An 18710-nucleotide genomic window follows, 5' to 3' on the forward strand; every position below is an offset into this window, starting at 1 on the left:
AATCGATTAGCGCCTATAATGCCTGCTCTAGTCAATTGTCAGCAACACGGCTTTGTGGTGGGCAGAGATACTACTGCCCACGTTAATACTGCAATAACAGCCTTCGATGTTGCGGCGACCACTCTCACCCCACTCGGAATGGTCATGTTAGACGCAGAGAAGGCATTCGATCGAGTGGGGTGGGAGTACCTCTGGGCAACACTAACGGCGTATGGCATACAGGGGCAGTATCTGGGATGGATTCAATCTTTGTATGAGACGCATACAGCAATAGTTAGCTATTTAGGGAAGAATTCTGATAACTTTCTAATAAAAAGAGGCACTAGACAGGGGTGCCCTCTATCACCATTATTATTCGCTATAGCTCTAGAGCCATTCCTCAACGCACTAACTGCTCAGGTACATATAACTTCAATAGAACATGAAGACATGTGCCTTAAAATCACAGCCTTTGCTGATGACATTGCTATATATACTACAGACTTGGTGCGGGCCATACCTAAAATCATCCAGGAAGCTAGAGAATTTGGCGACATATTGGGATATAGACTTAACGTAAACAAAACACAAGTGATAGCTAACTATCAACCTGCACACCCGATAATAGGACTTTGTCATAATGCTACTTATTTAGGAGTCAAACTCACTGCAAATATCGAGAAAATTGTTCCATTAAATTATGACCCCCTATTCAAAGATATTGACTCCATGCTTAAAAAAAATGGAACAAAATACCCCTTAGCCTGATCGGACGTATTAATATAATAAAGATGAAGATAGTCCCGAAAATATTATACTTATTTAGATCTATCCCACTGCAACTTAATAAATCATACATTAAGAAAATAGAAAGTATCTGCAGTAGATACATCTGGGGATACAAAAAAGCCAGTCGGTCAATGACGATACTGAAATTACCTGTCGACAAAGGGGGATTAAATTTCCCGGATTTAAAAATGTACTTTCTTGCCACTTTTATGCAACGCATACGTAGCCTTTTGGCTAGTGAGGCCTCCACATTCTATCACCAATTTATGCTAGGCTTACATAGCAATAAGTTTCTATTCAGGGTACACGATCCAAATTACTATAAGAGAGTCAAATTCAAGACCGCGAGAGCCATTAAAAGAGTTTGGGACCAAATTATGGACATTGAAAAAATTTCCTTCTACAATGCTGAACTCCAAAATATGGGGGAACCCTGGGCTGCCAACCATCTTCGCATATAGTGCTTGCACCTTATGGATAGATCAGAACATCAACAAGCTAGGGGATCTTTATGGCCCTGATGGCCTTCTAAGCTTTAATGCTCTAAAAACACTATATAACATCAATGAGACAACATATTTTAAATATATTCAGATACAAGATTTCTTAACTAACCACAAGAAAATTGAGAATGTTGAACATTCAGATATCTTACAATTTATTTTTTCTAATCAGACCAAAGCGATTATTAGTAAGAGCTATATTATCCTTAATAAAGGTCAAGCTGGAGATTGCGAGAAAATGGCAGATAAATGGACCACTAGGCTAGGAATCAACATCTATCCTAACCAGATTGAAAGTTCACTAAAACAAACATTTAACAAGGCATCAACGACAAAGGACTAGATGGGCCAGTTTTAAAAACCATGCCTTCAACCACGAGGTAGCAGCCACTATTTGTTATGTCACCATCATGGAATCAAAGGAGACGTACACTAAATAGTTAACGTGAACACTTCAGGGGCATCATCGCTGGACATTAGCTTTACTGCAAGTTGAAGGGTTGTATTGGTTCTATACGTATGTAGGTTAGTCCGCACGCTGACAGTTACAGCGTCATGACTTCCTGGCAACAGTTTGAGGCACAGTCCCCCACAGCTGTAAGCACTCACACCAAATTACCTTTCCACTCATACCCATTTCCACTATGGACACAAATTTAAGACAAAAAAAATAAATAACCAAGACTTTAGGAAAAGGTTTTACTTTGAACCTTATGAACATTTGGTTCTCAGAGCACCAATTAAGAGTATTCAGTAGAGCAAGTGCTATAGATGCAGGTTGGTTAAGCAGCTTTTGTTTCATGCCAAGCTTGAATTACAGTGCTTCAGTCTGTCCCTTGGTGCTGCAAGTGCAGAATGTCTCCAGGTCTTTTATATGATGCCATCTTTGCCCTTCAGCAGGGGGCGGCTCTCGTTCTTCCGGTTTATGAAGACAGCCTTCATGTTGCTGAAATGCACCCCAAGGCCCTCACCGGTCGTGTTGTCACCAGCACTTTCAATGGGTTTGTATTGTTTGTATCGCCTGCAAGTAGAAAGGCACTTTTAATACCACAAATCACCCAGAAACCACACTGCCAATCACTGTGAACGTGGATAAGCAACACTTACTTGATCAGTAGGACAGCTACTACTGCAACCAGAACCACCAAGATGGCTAGAGTCAAGAGAGCAGCCGTCGCTGTTTGTGCGCTTCCAGACCCTGAGACAGAATTACGTTAGGCATTAGTTCAATGCAGCAGTCACCCAGCTATTCCACTCCATACTATTCGCTAGTGAGGTTATTCAAGGAGGCAAAGCCCTCCTCAACCCCACCTCTCAATAAGGCTGCACCTTGCATCACATGGAGGCCCAGCCACCACCGCCCGCACTAGTCAAGAATACAATGAGATTGGTTATCTGGAGCACTCACCATCCTGCACAGACACCATAATACCTCCAAGGACCTGGCTCGCATCATCACTTAAGGTAACATTCACGCAGTAGGTTCCAGGTGCGCTGAATGACCGATGCAGAGTCAGCAGACACTCGTCGGTGGTGGGGGCTACCTGGTCACATACTGTTCCCTGAGGCACCATACACGTGGAGTCCGAAATGACAGTGCAGGCATCCTTGGGAATGCTGAAAAAATATAAGCAAAAATTAAGCATTTGCAATGCAATAGGTCTCACATTTGCGAGAGTTTTAAGCTATTGGCTTTGTAAAGGACAATGCCTTTTTATCCATTTTGCTAATCAACACAAATATAAAGCATTGTCATTTACAAAGCCAATAGCTCAAACTCTTGTAAATGCGATACCTATTAAAAGAAGCAGCTGCCATTGACCCGGGCTGCTCAGAAAGTGAAAGCATGCATGGCGCACTGAATGTTGCAGGAAAGCATGTTATGCCTGCAGTAGGAGAAACTCATTAAAGAAATGAGTGCTTACAGACTAAGACATACCATGTAACAACTGGAGTAAAAGGGCAAGTCCTCATTGGAGCTTACAAATTAAGATGAGGTGGTACTAAGGAGGGACTAAGCTTATTAAGGAATCAGAAGCCAGCATTTACGAAGGTCCATGACAAATATGGGTGGAGCCAAAACAACAAAAGTGTGCCTTCTTAGGAGAAGAGCAAGGATGAAGAATCAGATTCTTTAGAAAGCCCTCACTCACCAACCTGGTTGGTGACATGCTTCCTCATCAGGCCCCGCCAGGAAGGTAGAGTACCTCCCCAGAATTACTGCGGAACTGGTTGATAATTGTCTGAGTGGCACGTGCAAGTGACTGAAGGGTGTTTAAGTATCTGGGTTGTGTCCAAAAATAATTGTATTCGTCGGCCCACCAGGCACGGATAAAAACCAGAGTGAGCGATGTATGCACTGAACAATCTATCCAGCATATGAACAATTGTTACTTACCTGTAAACAGGTGGTTCTCCAGTATTGGTGTCTTTCATAGATTCACATGCTTGAATATTCCCCGTCGTCGGAGTGGGAGTCCCACGGTAAATAAAATAGCAATAAATGCTAAATATATAATAATATACAATAATATATATATACATAATAAGGAAAAACCCAAAAAATGCATACAATAACCATCTGGTACCTAACCAAGAGTTTCCACATAGGAATGCATGGGGAAAAGAAGTTCCAATGCAGCCTATCCTTGTCATTATGTTAGTCCAAACTGCAGCCAATCAGGCGCCAGCAGCCCTCTAGAACCTTCTCCTCAGAGCTCAAGCCCTCAGATTTTCGTAGCACAAGAGTGACCACAGAGTCTATGAGGAGAAGCGAGCCTCTGAGGGGAGGATGGGAGGGTCGCATGTGAATCTATGAAAGACACCAATACTGGAGAACCACCTGTTTACAGGTAAGTAACAATTGTTCTTCTCCAGTATTGGGGTGTCTTTCATAGATTCACATGCTTGAATATAGAATAGTAAGCAGTCCGTATCCGTACACAAAGTTTCCAGGATGCAATGTATACACAAAAGGTTGAAATCAACAGGATTAAATCCATGTCACGGAAGTTATAACACTGTATGTATACATAGAGAAGACATGCACAAGACTGGAAACCATAGGAGGAGGGTAGAACAGAGGCTCACCTTATTGAAAAAGATTCCGGAGCACAGCTTGTCCCACTGCGGTATCCCCTTCGGCCATGGCACCCAGATTGTAGTGCTTCGTGAACGTGTGCCTGCTGGACCACGTGGCAGCTCTGCAAATCTGATGCAATGGAACTCCGGCAAAGAGTGCAGTCGAAGAGGCCACAGACCTGGTAGAGTGGGCTCTCACTGCAGACTGTAAAGGCTTTCCCGCTTTCTGATGGCAGAAAGCAATCGCCGAGGCCACCCAGCGGGCTACTGTAGGTTTGGTGACTGGTCGCCCTTTTTGAAAACGGCCATAGGCCACGAAGAGCTGATCTGATTTTCGGAACTGGGCCGTTCTGCTGATGTAGAACTTTAAACATCTTTTAATGTCCAAAGAGTGCAGGCGTTGTTCCGCAGGTGATTGCGGATTGGCAAAGAAAGACTTCAGTATAACAGGCTCATTAATATGGAAGTCTGACGGCACTTTTGGAAGGAAAGTAGGATTAGTGCGTAAAAGCACAGAATCCGGTTTGAACTGTAGAAATGGCTGTTTAATTGTGAAAGCATGCATATCACTCACTCGACGTGAGGACGTCAGTGCGAGTAAAAGCGCAACCTTCCAGGTGACATACTTGAGATCTGCGCTATGAATTGGCTCAAACGGAGCAGTCATTAATTGTGAGAGGACAATGTTGAGGCGCCACTCTGGAGGAGGACGCCGAACCGGTGGAAAAGTCCGAAGAAGTCCTTTGAAGAACTGACGTATCAATCTGGATGAGCATAAGGAGGCGGAGCCATCATGGCGGAAGCGTGAGATTGCCGCCAGAAAAACTCTTAAAGTTGCATGTGACAAACCCGACTGAGCCAGATGGAGAAAGAAAGGGAGGAGCTCAGCGGGCGTGGCACGCAAAGGATGTACCCCGGCGTCTGCACACCAGTGGCAAAAGCGTTTCCACTTCAACTTATAGGTTTTTATAGTTGATGGAGCCCTGGCCTGAGCGAGGATGTTACGACACTCTTGAGGGATGCTTAGATGTGCAAATTCACAGTGCTCAGGTTCCAGGCTGACAAGCTCAGGGAAGAGGGGTCCGGATGGTAGATTTGACCCCTGTTCATGGAGAGAAGATCCATTCGAGGATGAAGAAGAATGGGTTTGCATTGAGACAGGAGTAGCAGCTCTGAGAACCACGCCTGTCGTGGCCACCTGGGGGCAATCAGAAGGATGTGACAAGGCTCTCTCCGCATCTTCCAAAGTACGCGAGGCACTAGAGGGATCGGAGGAAAAGCGTAGGCGAAGAGATTCGACCAATCCATCAGAAGGGCATTGCCTTGGGACCCTTTGTGGGGATGCCAGCTTGCGTAAGCGGGGCATTTGCGGTTCTCTGGAGTCGCAAAGAGGTCGATTGCAGGGCTTCCCCAACGGTGAAAGACCATATCGAGTGTTGGCTGGTGGAGTTCCCACTCGTGGTTGGATGATCGAGATCTGCTGAGGGAGTCCGCCAGGAGGTTGGACAACCCCGGAAGATGTACTGCCGTGATTTGGATTTGATGATTGATGGACCAGTCCCAAATCGCTTCTGCCAAGCGGGACAACACCGGAGACTTTGTTCCGCCCTGCTTGTTTATATAATGCATGCAGGTCGTGTTGTCCGTTTGTATCAGAACTGACTCTCCCTGCAGCACTGGTTGAAATGATTTCAGGGCTAGAAAGATAGCCATCAGCTCCAACTTGTTGATGTGCCAGGTCTTTTGATGGAAGGTCCATTTCCCTTTCACGGACAGGTCTTGGAGGTGAGCTCCCCAGCCCTCCAGGGAGGCATCCGTCGTCAGTGTTAGATCTGGGGTGTTGGACAGAAAAGACGTGCCTGCTGCTAGTTGGTGTGGTTGTGCCCACCATTTGAGCGCCTTTTTCATGGGAATGGTGATGGAGACCTGATCGTTGAAGGAACCGGTGACCTGACGCCACTGCTTGTCCAGAGCCTGTTGGATAGGTCGCGCTCGTAGTCTGCAATGAGGGACAAGAGCGATGCATGACGAAGCCATCCCCAAAAAAGACTTCAACAAGCGGACTGAAACGCACTTCTTTGCGAGAAGTAGCGATACTAGCCGGAGGATCCTCTGTTGACGTTCCCGGGAGACAAATGCTTTGGCCAGGGTGGTGTCCAACGTTGCCCCTAGAAAATCTTTGCAAGTTGTTGGCTGCAATTGAGATTTCTCCAGATTGATGGACAGACCCAAGGAACGGAATACTGTCTGGCAGATTGCAGTATGATGTAGAAGTTGTGCACGGGATTGTGATTTCAGAAGGCAGTCGTCGAGATATGGGAATATCTGGATGCCTTGAAGACGAAGAAAAGCCATGACCGGAGCCAACATTTTTGTAAAGACTCGGGGGGCTGAACGGAGGCCAAATGGAAGGACCCGGAATTGGAAATGAAGGTGCCCCACCTTGAAACGTAGGAACTTGCGATGCGCCGCTAGAATTGGGACATGGAAGTAGGCGTCCCGGAGATCGATGGTAGTCATGAAATCTCCGACTGAGAGCAAACGCAAGATCTCTGTAAGCGTGAGCATACGGAAGGTCTGGTCCTTGAGATAATGATTGAGTGCTCTCAAGTCCAGTATTGGTCTCCATTCTCCGTTCTTTTTGATGACGAGGAAAAAACGGGAATAAAACCCCTTCCCTCTCTGCGACTTTGGCACAACTTCCACCGCACCCTTTTGAAGGAGAAGGCGAACCTGATGAAATAGTTCTTTGAGGTGCGGAGGTGGTGGTCCGGAAGGTGGCGTTGGAGGAGGTACCTCGACAAATTCCAATGCATGGCCTCTCTTCACAATGTCGAGTGCCCAACGGTCCGTAGTAATTGAGGACCATTGAGAACCAAACAGAGAGATTTGACCTCCAATTCTCCGTTCGACAGAGGAGTCATTGGCGTTTGTTGGATTGACCTCTGAAATTAGACTTCCCTCTGTAAGTCCTGGCAGGCTGCTGACGGGAAGACTGCTGGCGGTTACCGGTGTAACGCTGGTTACCTTGGTTGAAGGACCGGTATTGACTGCTTCCTCCACGAAAAGTGGACGTAGTGCCACGTCCTCGAGCACCCCGAAAGGGCTGTTTCCTAAACTGAAGGGTACCCAAAGCACGTGCAGTGTCCGTGTCCTTTTTAATGGATTGTAGCGCCTCATCAATATGCGCTCCAAATAATGACTCACCGTCATAGGGCATATCTAGGATTCGTGCCTGAACTTCCTGCCGAAACGAAGTCGAGCGTAACCAACCCTGGCGACGCAGAACAGCTGCTCCAGCGAGCTGGCGAAAACCGGTGCAGGCTACATCCACTGCACAATCGATAAGTTCTTCTGCCGTCCTCTCTCCTTCTTGCAGAATTTTCTGTGCTTCTGCCTTGGAAACATCTGGAAGTAACGCTATGTAGGCGGCTAGATCAGCCCAAGCCTGACGATCATAACGGCCTAAAATGGCCATGGCGTTGGCCACTCGAACTGTAGTAGAGGACATGGAGGAAAATTTTCGTCCAATAGCATCCAGGCGACGGCCCTCACGGTCCGGAGGAGCAGTGATCGTAGATGCCGGATTCTTTGAACCCCGTTGAGCTGCCTGCGTGACGACAGAGTCGGGCTTAGGTTGGCCTGTAAGGCATGCTGGAGATCCTATAGGAGCTTTGTATTTCTTCTCTAACCTTGGCAGCTGCGCTGGTAGAGAGTTTGGCGTCTTCATTATCTTCTCCCCTTCAGACCAGATGAAATCTATAATCGGGACTGTGTGGATCTGTTTCAAGGGCTGGTTTTTGAAATCGTATAGGAAGCAATCTTCCTCTCGGTGTGCTCGTGGCAGTTTGAAACGCTGTGCTGCCCTATCCATTAACTGGTGGAAACCTGCGATGTCCACTGGAGGAGAATCCGCTGCAGGCACCTGAGAAGGAGATGGTGTTTGAGCACGATAGTCATCCCACTCCGCCAAATGTTCCTCACCATCCTCATCTACTTCAGAAACTTCACCATCTTCACGCTCTGGAGGATTCTCGTCATCATCATCCTCTGGATAGATGGTAGTGTGAACACGAACCGATGTAGTACGGTGAACAGTTACAGGAGACGCTGGTTGAGGAAGAGCCAGAACCGGGTTAGAAACCGGATTCATTACTGATGGGACCGTTGTAAGCTGTGGCGTTGGTGGGAAACGCCGATTGTAGTCTTCCAACATACTTTGGAGGTTTGATATCATGGAGATAGGCAACATTGCAGTTGGAATCTGAGTGTGAGTTGTTTGATGTTGGTCATAAACATCTTCCTCGTCATTACTGAATTCTTGGCACTTAATATTAAGGTCCGAAAGACTGTGAGCTTGGCCATCAGACTCTTGATCAGAATCAGTCGCAAACAGCGGAGATGGAGGATTAATCATCTCTTGCTCTGTAAGAGTCTCGAACTGTGGTTTGCTGGACTGCAAGGGCAAAAGAGGCATAGTAGCAAAAGAAGAGGCCGGCGTCGAAATAGTGTCCTGCGTACGCGTTGACGGCATGACATCAATTGACTTCTGCGATGGGATCGATTTGGATGCCATCGTCGACGAGGAGACCGTCGACGGAGCAGTCTTCAACGGTATAGATGGAGTCATCGTCGACGGAACCTTTACTTTCAATGTCTTCGTCGACGGAGTCATCGTCGACGGAGTCATCGTCGACGGAGTCATCGTCGACGGAGTCATCGTCGACGGAGTCATCGTCGACGGAGTCATCGTCGACGGAACGGTCGTCGACGGAACGGTCGTCGACGGAGCAGATGGAATAGGTCCCCTCGTCGACGGGATAGCCGTCGACGGTGCGCTCGTCGACGAGAGCGTAGACGGAGTCAAAGCCTTCACACTTCTAGTCGACGACGACCGGGTCGTCGACGAGTGAGCTCTTTTCGTCGATGACGATGAAATAGGAATCACAGAAGGCACAGTCTTAGAGCTGAGAACCACTCTCATCGACGATGAAGACGTCGACGCTAAGGCCGACGACGATCCAGAGGCCATCGTCGTTGTGACTGTCGTCGTCGATTTGGAACCAGAGACAGCCATTCTCGTCGACGGAGTAAAAACTCCCGTCGTCGACGGCAAATCCGTTTTCCTCACAGAAATATTGGACCTTGAAGCAGAAGGAGCCTGAGAGCTTTGTCTCGTGGGCCCAGACGTGGTAGGCAAAGGTGAAGACACCGCAGGGGCCATTGTGAGGGAAACTTTCCTCTTTTTAAGAAATGGTGAAGGCACCTCCTGCACACTACCACGTTTAGAAGCTGCTTGAGAACGGCCTGACCCCAGACTTTCAGCGTCAGAAATTACATTATCTTTGTCTTTAAGCCTCTGAAGCCAGACAAGTAAACGGCCTTCTCTGTCCTTTAGAGTTTTCTCTGAGAATTTTCTACAGAGTTTACAGGTACCCACTTCATGGTCCGGGTAAAGGCAGTAAATACACTTACTGTGTGGGTCATCATGATATAATCTCAGCTTTCCACAAGAGGAACACGCTCTGAAGAGAGATTTCTTACTTGAAGACATTTTGGAAGAAACTGGAACACTTGAAGAAGAAAACTGAGCAGAGCTCAGGGAGACTCCCTTACACACGACGTGCGGTAGAAAATCTGAGGGCTTGAGCTCTGAGGAGAAGGTTCTAGAGGGCTGCTGGCGCCTGATTGGCTGCAGTTTGGACTAACATAATGACAAGGATAGGCTGCATTGGAACTTCTTTTCCCCATGCATTCCTATGTGGAAACTCTTGGTTAGGTACCAGATGGTTATTGTATGCATTTTTTGGGTTTTTCCTTATTATGTATATATATATTATTGTATATTATTATATATTTAGCATTTATTGCTATTTTATTTACCGTGGGACTCCCACTCCGACGACGGGGAATATTCAAGCATGTGAATCTATGAAAGACACCCCAATACTGGAGAAACATTGCTCACTGTTTTTATCCGTGCCTGGTGGGCCGATGAATAATATTATTTTTGGACACAACCCAGACACTTAAGCTCACTTCAGTCACTTGCCACTCAGAATTACCAACCAGTTCTGCAGTAATTCTGGAGTACAAAGCACACCGGGGAGGTACTGGACCTTCCTGGTGGGGCCTGATGAAGCAGGTCACCAACCAGGTTGGTGAGTGAGGGCTTTCTAAACAACCAAATTTGATTCTTAATCCTTGCTCTTCTCCTAAGGCACACTCTTGTTTTGACTACATCTGGGGGACCATGAGTGATCCTTAAAAATTCCCTCACTTGTTTATTTAAATATGGTTGGATCTTTAATTCCATACTCCAATACAGCATGCAACAGGCTGCCCAGGCTGGATCTAAATACAACTCTGAATTACAAGTGCTCACTATGTTCAATAGTTCTGAATGAGGATCCGCAATCTGCGACATACATCGTGATAAACTCAGACATGCAGCCACACTGCCAAGTCACTCCATTAGCAACAAAAACGTTCCCTAAATGGGCCAGACCACCAGTCCAAGCAGGCAGCTGGTCTCTTGCCCAGGGCAGAGGAGGCAGGATTAAGGTACAGGACTCTACCCAGAGCAGGTTTGAATCAGTACATACCTGCCTTGGCAGCGTACAATGAAGACAATATTAGAGTCAACCAGTGCTGTGGCCACCTCCGCTCCAGTGCTTTGAAGGATATTCATTTCCAGAATTCCCTCTAAAACAGAAACAAGACTGTCATGAGCAGATACTACGGGCAGCACTACCTCGCATCAGAATTCCAGCACCCATGGTGAAGACAATCCTGCAGATGCCTAAACAAGGCATGTGGTACAGTTTAATGCAAGCCACAGTAAGGCCAACATTGAAACGACGATTGTAAGGTCAGGGTCTCTTGCTGAACAGAGGGAGGTACATCTCGGGTGGCATTGCTGATGGAGCCACTTTCTAGGCCCCCTTCCCTCCCACCAATGAGATTTACTATTCCGTGGATTTTGGTATGACTATGCCCAGTAGTACACTGCCAGGTCTTCACCACCGGCCTAGCTGTGTCCACGTTAACATTGTGTGGGTATCAGGGATCAAAAATGTAACACCCATGTCCCACGCTCATATTCTGTGGCATAGAATGCTTCCGTTGTAGTGCCTGCGCTTCACCAAGGTCTGAAATGAGATCTTCATTCAAGTTTCCCTTTAAATCGCTACCATCCAGAACGTGCAAGCATGTACAGTACCCACATTGTGTACCACCACAATTTCGCCCACCTTACTTCAGATTGACAGGTAGAATTCTTTTGGAACAGGTTTTACATGTACATTAGTGAGAAGGGCGTTAGTCTACTCTACATCTTTAGAAAACAAGATATGCATAAAGACAGTTTAATACACACTCCAATGTAAATATGATAGTTGCGCCATTTCGAACACTTTATCATGCAGAAATGGGGTAGAAAGTTATGTAGGGCTACTTGGTGACAGACAAATTATGCAGCCTTTGAACACATAGCATCAAAAGGTGGACTATACAGAACTGGCAACATTAGCCAGTGTCGACTGCTTATTTCTAATCTTTCGGTTATAAACATGCAGAACATTTGATTTACCCTCCATGTCCTGGCAGGTGTCTCAAACTCATAAAACCAAATTGGACAATGATTTAGGATATCAAAGGCTGCATACCAAAATCTGGGTGGGAGGGGCAGGGAAAAAGTGAAAATAAAAAACCTAACTTCAGTGACAAGTCAAAACAGTGACTAATAACAGGGCAAACAAGGCGGTAATGAGGCAAACGAATGCTTTTAGTGGATGCATAGCCCACCTTTGCCAAAGACACAAATCTATAGTTCAGGCACTTGGCACTCTTCTGACCCTTCCCATTGAGGCCTGAAGGAGTATTCACCCTTACTCAGTTTACCAACCTAAAAAAAAAAACGTGGTTTGGATGGCTAATTAACAACTTCGGAGTATAAATTTCAGTTTACAATAGACCAGTAAACCTAGACTATGATTTAGTGCTCCTTTTCTGCTTTTTCCTGCTAAAGTTAAAGAAATGAAAGCAGTCAGTACAACTTCAAGGCTTTCTTCCCAAGGTGCAGAATGGCCCATCTGAGAGTCCAGTTTATATTCTATAGCCAATGAAAGACTAGTGACTGCTTAGGGCGGCTCTCCAAGGTCTTCTAGTAGCACCATACCGGCCTTATGTAAACGTATCTTTGAATACTCTTGCTTGCAGCAGCATGCACCGCTCCTCTAGTCTCAAGTGCAACCATTACCCACAAGGTCCAGAAGCCGTACCTACAATGGTGATGTTGCTGGAATAATACCCATATCTGTAGAGGAAGCATTCAACAGCAGGAGTTGAAGGACTGGAGGTTCCAGCTGGTGCAATCTGGACTCTCTCGGGGTTGACCACTTCAAAGAGTTCTAAAATAAAGAGAATAAGAGCATGCTACCATCAACACAGGCAAGTGTGACTCTTCCATAGGAAGCATGTATCAACAAAATCTCACAATACCGCCTCCTGTATACAGATCTGAACGTTCAATAGGAGATGTTTGCAAACCAACCCTCTAAAGTGCAAGGAAAGAAATCCCCCTACAAAAGGTACGACACCCGAGATCGAAGTATACACAAACCCTTATTCAAATGAGCATTAGCTTCCAAGGGGGCTCAGTTTATTCCCCAAGTGATTACGCCAGGACACCTGGGATGCCTGCTGGTAACCAGGCGCTATATAAAACTCACAATAATAATAATAATAATAATAATAATCCCACCATCCGAGCCCCACCCACTGGTAGGCCTCAGTACAGGATAGCACAGCACTTACATTTTACCAATCCACTTTGACTTTAAGGACATATCATGCCCTCTAGAAGTAGTTACAAGAACATCACATACCCTTAGGAATGCGCTTATGCCCAATGACAGACAAAGTAGTCATCACCCCTGAACTGCATCCACAGTGGCATTCGCCATTTCACACTTCTAGCCGAGGGATGCCAGTCACCCGGAGCAACAGGTGAGCAGCCCATTTAAGTTGCCAGTACTAGAGCTGTGTGGACCCACCAATGGCAATAGAGAAGCAAATCTCTGGTGCAACACAATGGTATGCTATCAACAAAAGTCAAATGCCAATTATAGTGGCAGAAGAAAGTACTATATAGGTAATCCACAGAATGACCCAGCAGCCACGAGTTCAATGCTTCGCTCCTAAGATACAGGTGTGGCTTCTTTGGTGTCATTGGTCATCTTAGATTCCAGCTTCAATCGGTAAACTAGGCACATTCTGGCTAGAGAATTCACTACACTGCATGGATAGCAGCACCTACTGTTGGCAATGTATTAACACAGGGTACACAAACACTGTGCCTCAAATGTTACAAGTACCAGTTTGTACATATTTCAAATCTTGGTCTTTAGTGCAATGCTTGGTTATCTATTGCACTAAGGTATACTAATGCCATAAGGAGACGGGCTTCAAGACACTTGGAAGAACAGTGTTGTATTTACACCACACAGAGCTCAGAGGCCCTGAACAAGGACCCAATTAGAAACCCTGGCGATGAGGCTTATAGGACAGGAGAAAGATCAGGGGTTTTGAACAAATTGAAAAAAAAGGTCATTGAATGGTTATCAGCCTAATGAACTGCTCGGCAAGGTTTACAAAAAGCGACAATGTCAGGAGCCCAGTCAGTTTAGAAGGCAAGCTCTTTAGGAGCGGACCTTCCCAGGATCAGTCAGTCCTACAATTTCCAAAGCAGGCTGCTCAAATCAAAGACCGTTCCGCTTTTGCCTGGGTAACGTGTAGCCGCTTAGTAAAATCGTATGCAGTGGTCACTGTGGGCTCAGTCACACCATACAACAGAAACAGACACTGCGGTTAGAGGAGTGCAGCTAGACAGTGGCATAGAAAGGGGGTGCGGTGGGTGAGGGCCACCCTGGATGTCAATGAGGGGGGTGACAATTCATTCCTCCCGCTCTCACCTGCAGCCTTCAGTGTGGCACCATCGCGGCCGGCAATCAGCCCCCCCCACCTTTCAAGGAGTCCCAAAGCAGGTCAGCAAACGCAGGTGCCACCCCGGACTGTCTCTGGTCTAGTAACGCCACTGCAGCTAGGACAAGACCATTGGCACCACTGAACCAAACAAACAGCTTACCACAACTGGAGAGATTTGTCCCAACTCCAGCTCACTCATAGTGCTCCAAGTAATAAAGGTTTAACAAATTAAACTGCAACAGCTCACTCCTACATACAAACCACCTATATTGGGTAGTTAGATTGCATTCATGCTCAATATCCAGAAACCTTAGCATCAGGTCGGGTTGAAAGAAGTTTGCTATATAGAAAAGCTGGTTTCAACAGTTGACATGTACAGTGCTTCTGGATAACCTGCAAGTGTAGGAAAGTGCTCCTTTTTGTATAGTCGGCCCCCACTTTTAGCTCCAAATTCTGATGTTATGACTGATAGTACACGGAGTCTGCTGTCCAGACCCTTGTGCCCACCCCTAAAACTTGTGCGACATGGTAATCCCCAAATTGGGAAAGACTTCACCCCCTTATAAGTCCCTAGTATATGGTATCAGTGATACCCAAGGCTGCAGCACGGTTTTGTAACACCTTTGGTGACCAAAGCAAACTATTGTCAGCAGGCCTGTCATTGCAGACTGTTGGAGCAGTGCAAACAGAACTAGACTGGCCTTACTATGTGTGGTACATACATGGCCTTTAATATATGTAAGGAACCCTTACGGTAGGGCTCCTCAGCTAGGCATGAGCGGGAAATCAGTTACGCCCGCGAATTTTGCGGATTTCCCTCAAAATCCGCAAAAAAAATCCGCGGACGTAACGGGTTCAAAAGTTGAACCCCCACTCATGTAACTATTTTACAATGGCGCCAGCAAGCTGCCAGCGCCGTTGTAAAATAGTTACAAAGTTAGCTTGCACAGGAACCACTAGATAAAACGAAGCAGGTGCTGCTTTATTTTATCTAAGTGCTTCCTGTGCAAGCTAACTTTGTAACTATTTTACAACGGCGCTGGCAGCTTGCTGGCGCCATTGTAAAATAGTTACATCATACATGCCAACATTTCAGAAGAGCAAAGTGGGAGATTTAAAAAAAATCGGGAGGGGCGTTGTCAACTAGAGTTCTTTATTGACAAACAAACACTATAAATCAGAACAATCAAGGATAGTTGTTGTATCCACATTCTCCAATTTAAGCCACCAATATAAAAGGATCATAAACAAACATGGGGCGCACACACAGCAGGCATGTCTGTTACGTGAGTAGGCTGGGCACATTGTGTTTGCATGGGTTTCTGCAAGTTCAAGGGTTTTGTACAATTTCGCAATTTGCGAAATTGTACAAAACCCGCGAACTTGCAGAAACCTGTGCGAACACAAAAAAAAATCCGCAAAATCCGCGAATTTTCGCAATCCGCAAATTGCCAATCCGCAAAATCCGCCCATGCCTATCCTCAGCCCAAGAGGCTGGATGCGGTACATTGAAGGGGAGGACACAAGAGCAAGCCTATATGTCCTTGTAGCGGTGTCAACCATTTGAAACTACTGTAAGTGTTAACGGTCCATTGAACATGGGATGTCAATTGGGCACTTGATTGGCAGTTCTATTATGGCACCTCTAAAATAAGGCATATTTGATACCAAGCAGGACATCACTCCTGACAATTATGCCCTGGGGGACATCACCTGAAGTAGCTCACCTGGTTGTGCTCAGCTGTACTGTGCCCACCTGGTTGTCCTCAGCTGTACTGTGCTCAGACTAATCAGCACGTGCTTTCCCACATCTGCTGTCAAGAAAGAATTCTGACCTCCTGCCAGGCAGTGCAATCACTCCCAGAAGTCAGACAATACTTGGAAGGTTATACCTCCCGCCTCCCAAGCAGGCTAGTGCCACAACAAGGAAGTGATCTTCAAAGGCTGCACTGCCTCCGATATGCATAAGGGTGGCCCCTCAGTGAAGACAGCCTTCACCATGCCCCAGGTACATTTGCACCTGGGCAAAGCTTGAAAGGAGCCATGGAACAGTCATACCCCCAGGATGGCTGGCCACACCAAGGAGGGCAGCCTGTTCTTTACACCTAAAATCGAATTCGGCCATCATTAGGAAGGATGAATTAGTGAGTTCTGGGTAGAAAAGTTGACCTACACCACTGGATGTGGTCACCTCTGGCAAATTAGCTGCAGTTTTGCTTCTAGCTCCCACACCGCTAAATCTAGACAGGTGGTCAAGTGCATTGTGGAATCAGTCTTGCCTGCCTCGAAGTTTCAGGCCAATAGATCACTTCCCTGGACCCTGTGTAGTTCCCAAAAATTTGCTTTGCTTTCACTAGCCAAGCATAGTTATCAAATCTGGGAACCATCCCACACATTGCAGCATCATAAGCAGTAAAAAATAAAATACTGACTTGTGGCCAGGTCCTGGGGCCTACCTCACCGTAACTCAAGGGTTCCAGATAACAGGATCTGCCAGTGACTGATTGTCGCTCAGTAACATTGTGGCCGATGGCAAAATCAACTAGTCTATGCGTTTTACAGCATTGATTGAATTCTGCTTCAAAAATCTACAACTCCTGTTATATGTATGCTATTCAGTTCATTCTGGTGTTTAAAGAAGATCAGACTATTTTTTATAAATGTATGTCAGATTGAGTTGTGCCAATTACTTCTATTCCATGTTGGTACTCTGAAATGCTTAACACATGTTACTCCTGTAAAGCCAGACTGCCTTTTGAAACTCTAATAAATCCTTAGCTCACTCCTAGAATCAAAGGAGCATCTTTGGGGTATTGTAATATAACACAACAAGGCTACCTTGCCTTACCACTTTCCTACAGTAGCTATGTGAACTCTACATATTTTCCTTGGTGTAAGCATCAGGCTGTGAGAAAAATAAAAGTAATCTCAAATGGCCATACAATATTGAACCAGGTCAGCCTATATAGCCAAACTCATTACTCCCCAGATTAATGCTTTGTGATCAGAGTTATAATGCTCATGTGTGGAGAGAAGAAAAAAATACAGATCAAGTGGAAGTTTTGGCTGAAAATATACATAAAAACATTATGAAATATTTGTTATGGCCTCTGTTTCCATCCGAGTAGTATACGGTCCAAAGCAATTAACATTTCGACCCCCCCAAAAAAAAAAAAGTTCTGCACAGTCAAGAGTAGGGTCAGTGGACACCAACAGAGCACCCTATACCAGACGCATCCGATACCTGAAGCAAAAACAGATGGTAGCAGTCTCTACAGGTTTATTGGCCAACCAGGGTCAAAGGACAAACTAGCTTGAAAGGTTTATGGTATAAGATCGGAATCTGGCATGGTGGAAATACCAATGGAAGCAGCACCACAAATTGACACTTCAAACAACCAGCTCCCCTAATCACTTGTTTGAACATACTACCATCCATCACCCCTCCAGGTCCTATTCTCAGTTTGGCAATATGTCAACTAGAGGATAACCAGGGCTCACGGTGTTCGTCTGTACAAGGAACAGAGACCAGGGGTTGAAAGGCAGGGACCCTGGGCATCAGCTGCACCAGCTGGAAAAGTGGTTACACAGGGAGTGGGCTAGTAGTTATAGCAAGATTGTTCATTAGATACTTAAACAGGGTTTCCGGATCCTGTGGCAATTCTGAACAGTAAAAATATATCTTGCAGGGGGAAGTACAAGGACAACACTTCGTAGCAAGGTTGTGGGTGAGGCAGCAGTGGCTGCTATGTAGTGGTGTGGGGGTAAATGAAGAAAAAAACCTCTAACTTCTTAACACATGGTCTGCTTCCTCTCCTTCCTTTGGTGAGTCCAGGAGCAGGAAGGAAGTAGGAACTAGGAAGCTCCCAGAATCCTAGTCAATCAATGCTGTGCTACAGCAGCATTGCGATTGGTCTGAGCCCCGTGGTTCAGGAGGCTGGGAATGTTCTCCACCCAGGTTGTGTATTACAGCTGGTGGAGAACATGCAAATGGTGGCGGATTGTTTGGCCGACCCAGAAGGCCTGTCATGCGTAGTTAAGAGGGCCACCACTCCTCCCCCTGTTCCCATGACGTCCAGCCCCGTCAGCCCAACCAGGATCAGAATAAGATGATCATGTTATTGCATTTCCTTTTTGAACTGCATAGACGTGTGGGGCGACGCTCCCACACCTGTGGAGGGGGGGGGGGTGCAAGGACAACCCTTCTTAGAAAAATTGGATGTGGTAGAGAGGCAAGTTGGACATTCTACGACTTTCTCAAACTAAAGGAGGGGTTATGTGAACACACATGGAAATTGCATTCATGAAAGGTAGACAACTTGCAGTTACGTGGACACATTTTTTGTGGCTTCATAGCAACCGCCTTCATTC

General features: G+C 46.1%; 1 protein-coding gene across 1 annotated transcript in view; it reads right to left on the reverse strand.

Moving 5' to 3' along the window:
* Window positions 1–1956: 1956 nt before the first annotated feature.
* LOC147688856 (protein QNR-71-like) overlaps window positions 1957–18710 on the reverse strand; it is a 54052-nt gene continuing 37298 nt past the window's right edge. Inside the window, exons 7-11 of the mRNA XM_086941761.1 lie at window positions 12635–12763; window positions 10958–11057; window positions 2680–2888; window positions 2379–2469; window positions 1957–2292 (exon numbers count right to left, since the gene is read on the reverse strand). Coding sequence (XP_086797887.1) covers window positions 2142–2292; window positions 2379–2469; window positions 2680–2888; window positions 10958–11057; window positions 12635–12763 — 680 coding nt within the window. The 3' untranslated portion in view covers window positions 1957–2141. The remainder of the gene's footprint in view (window positions 2293–2378; window positions 2470–2679; window positions 2889–10957; window positions 11058–12634; window positions 12764–18710) is intronic.

The sequence above is a fragment of the Lissotriton vulgaris genome, chromosome 10, assembly GCF_964263255.1.
Source record: "Lissotriton vulgaris chromosome 10, aLisVul1.2, whole genome shotgun sequence".
NCBI lineage: Eukaryota > Metazoa > Chordata > Amphibia > Caudata > Salamandridae > Lissotriton > Lissotriton vulgaris.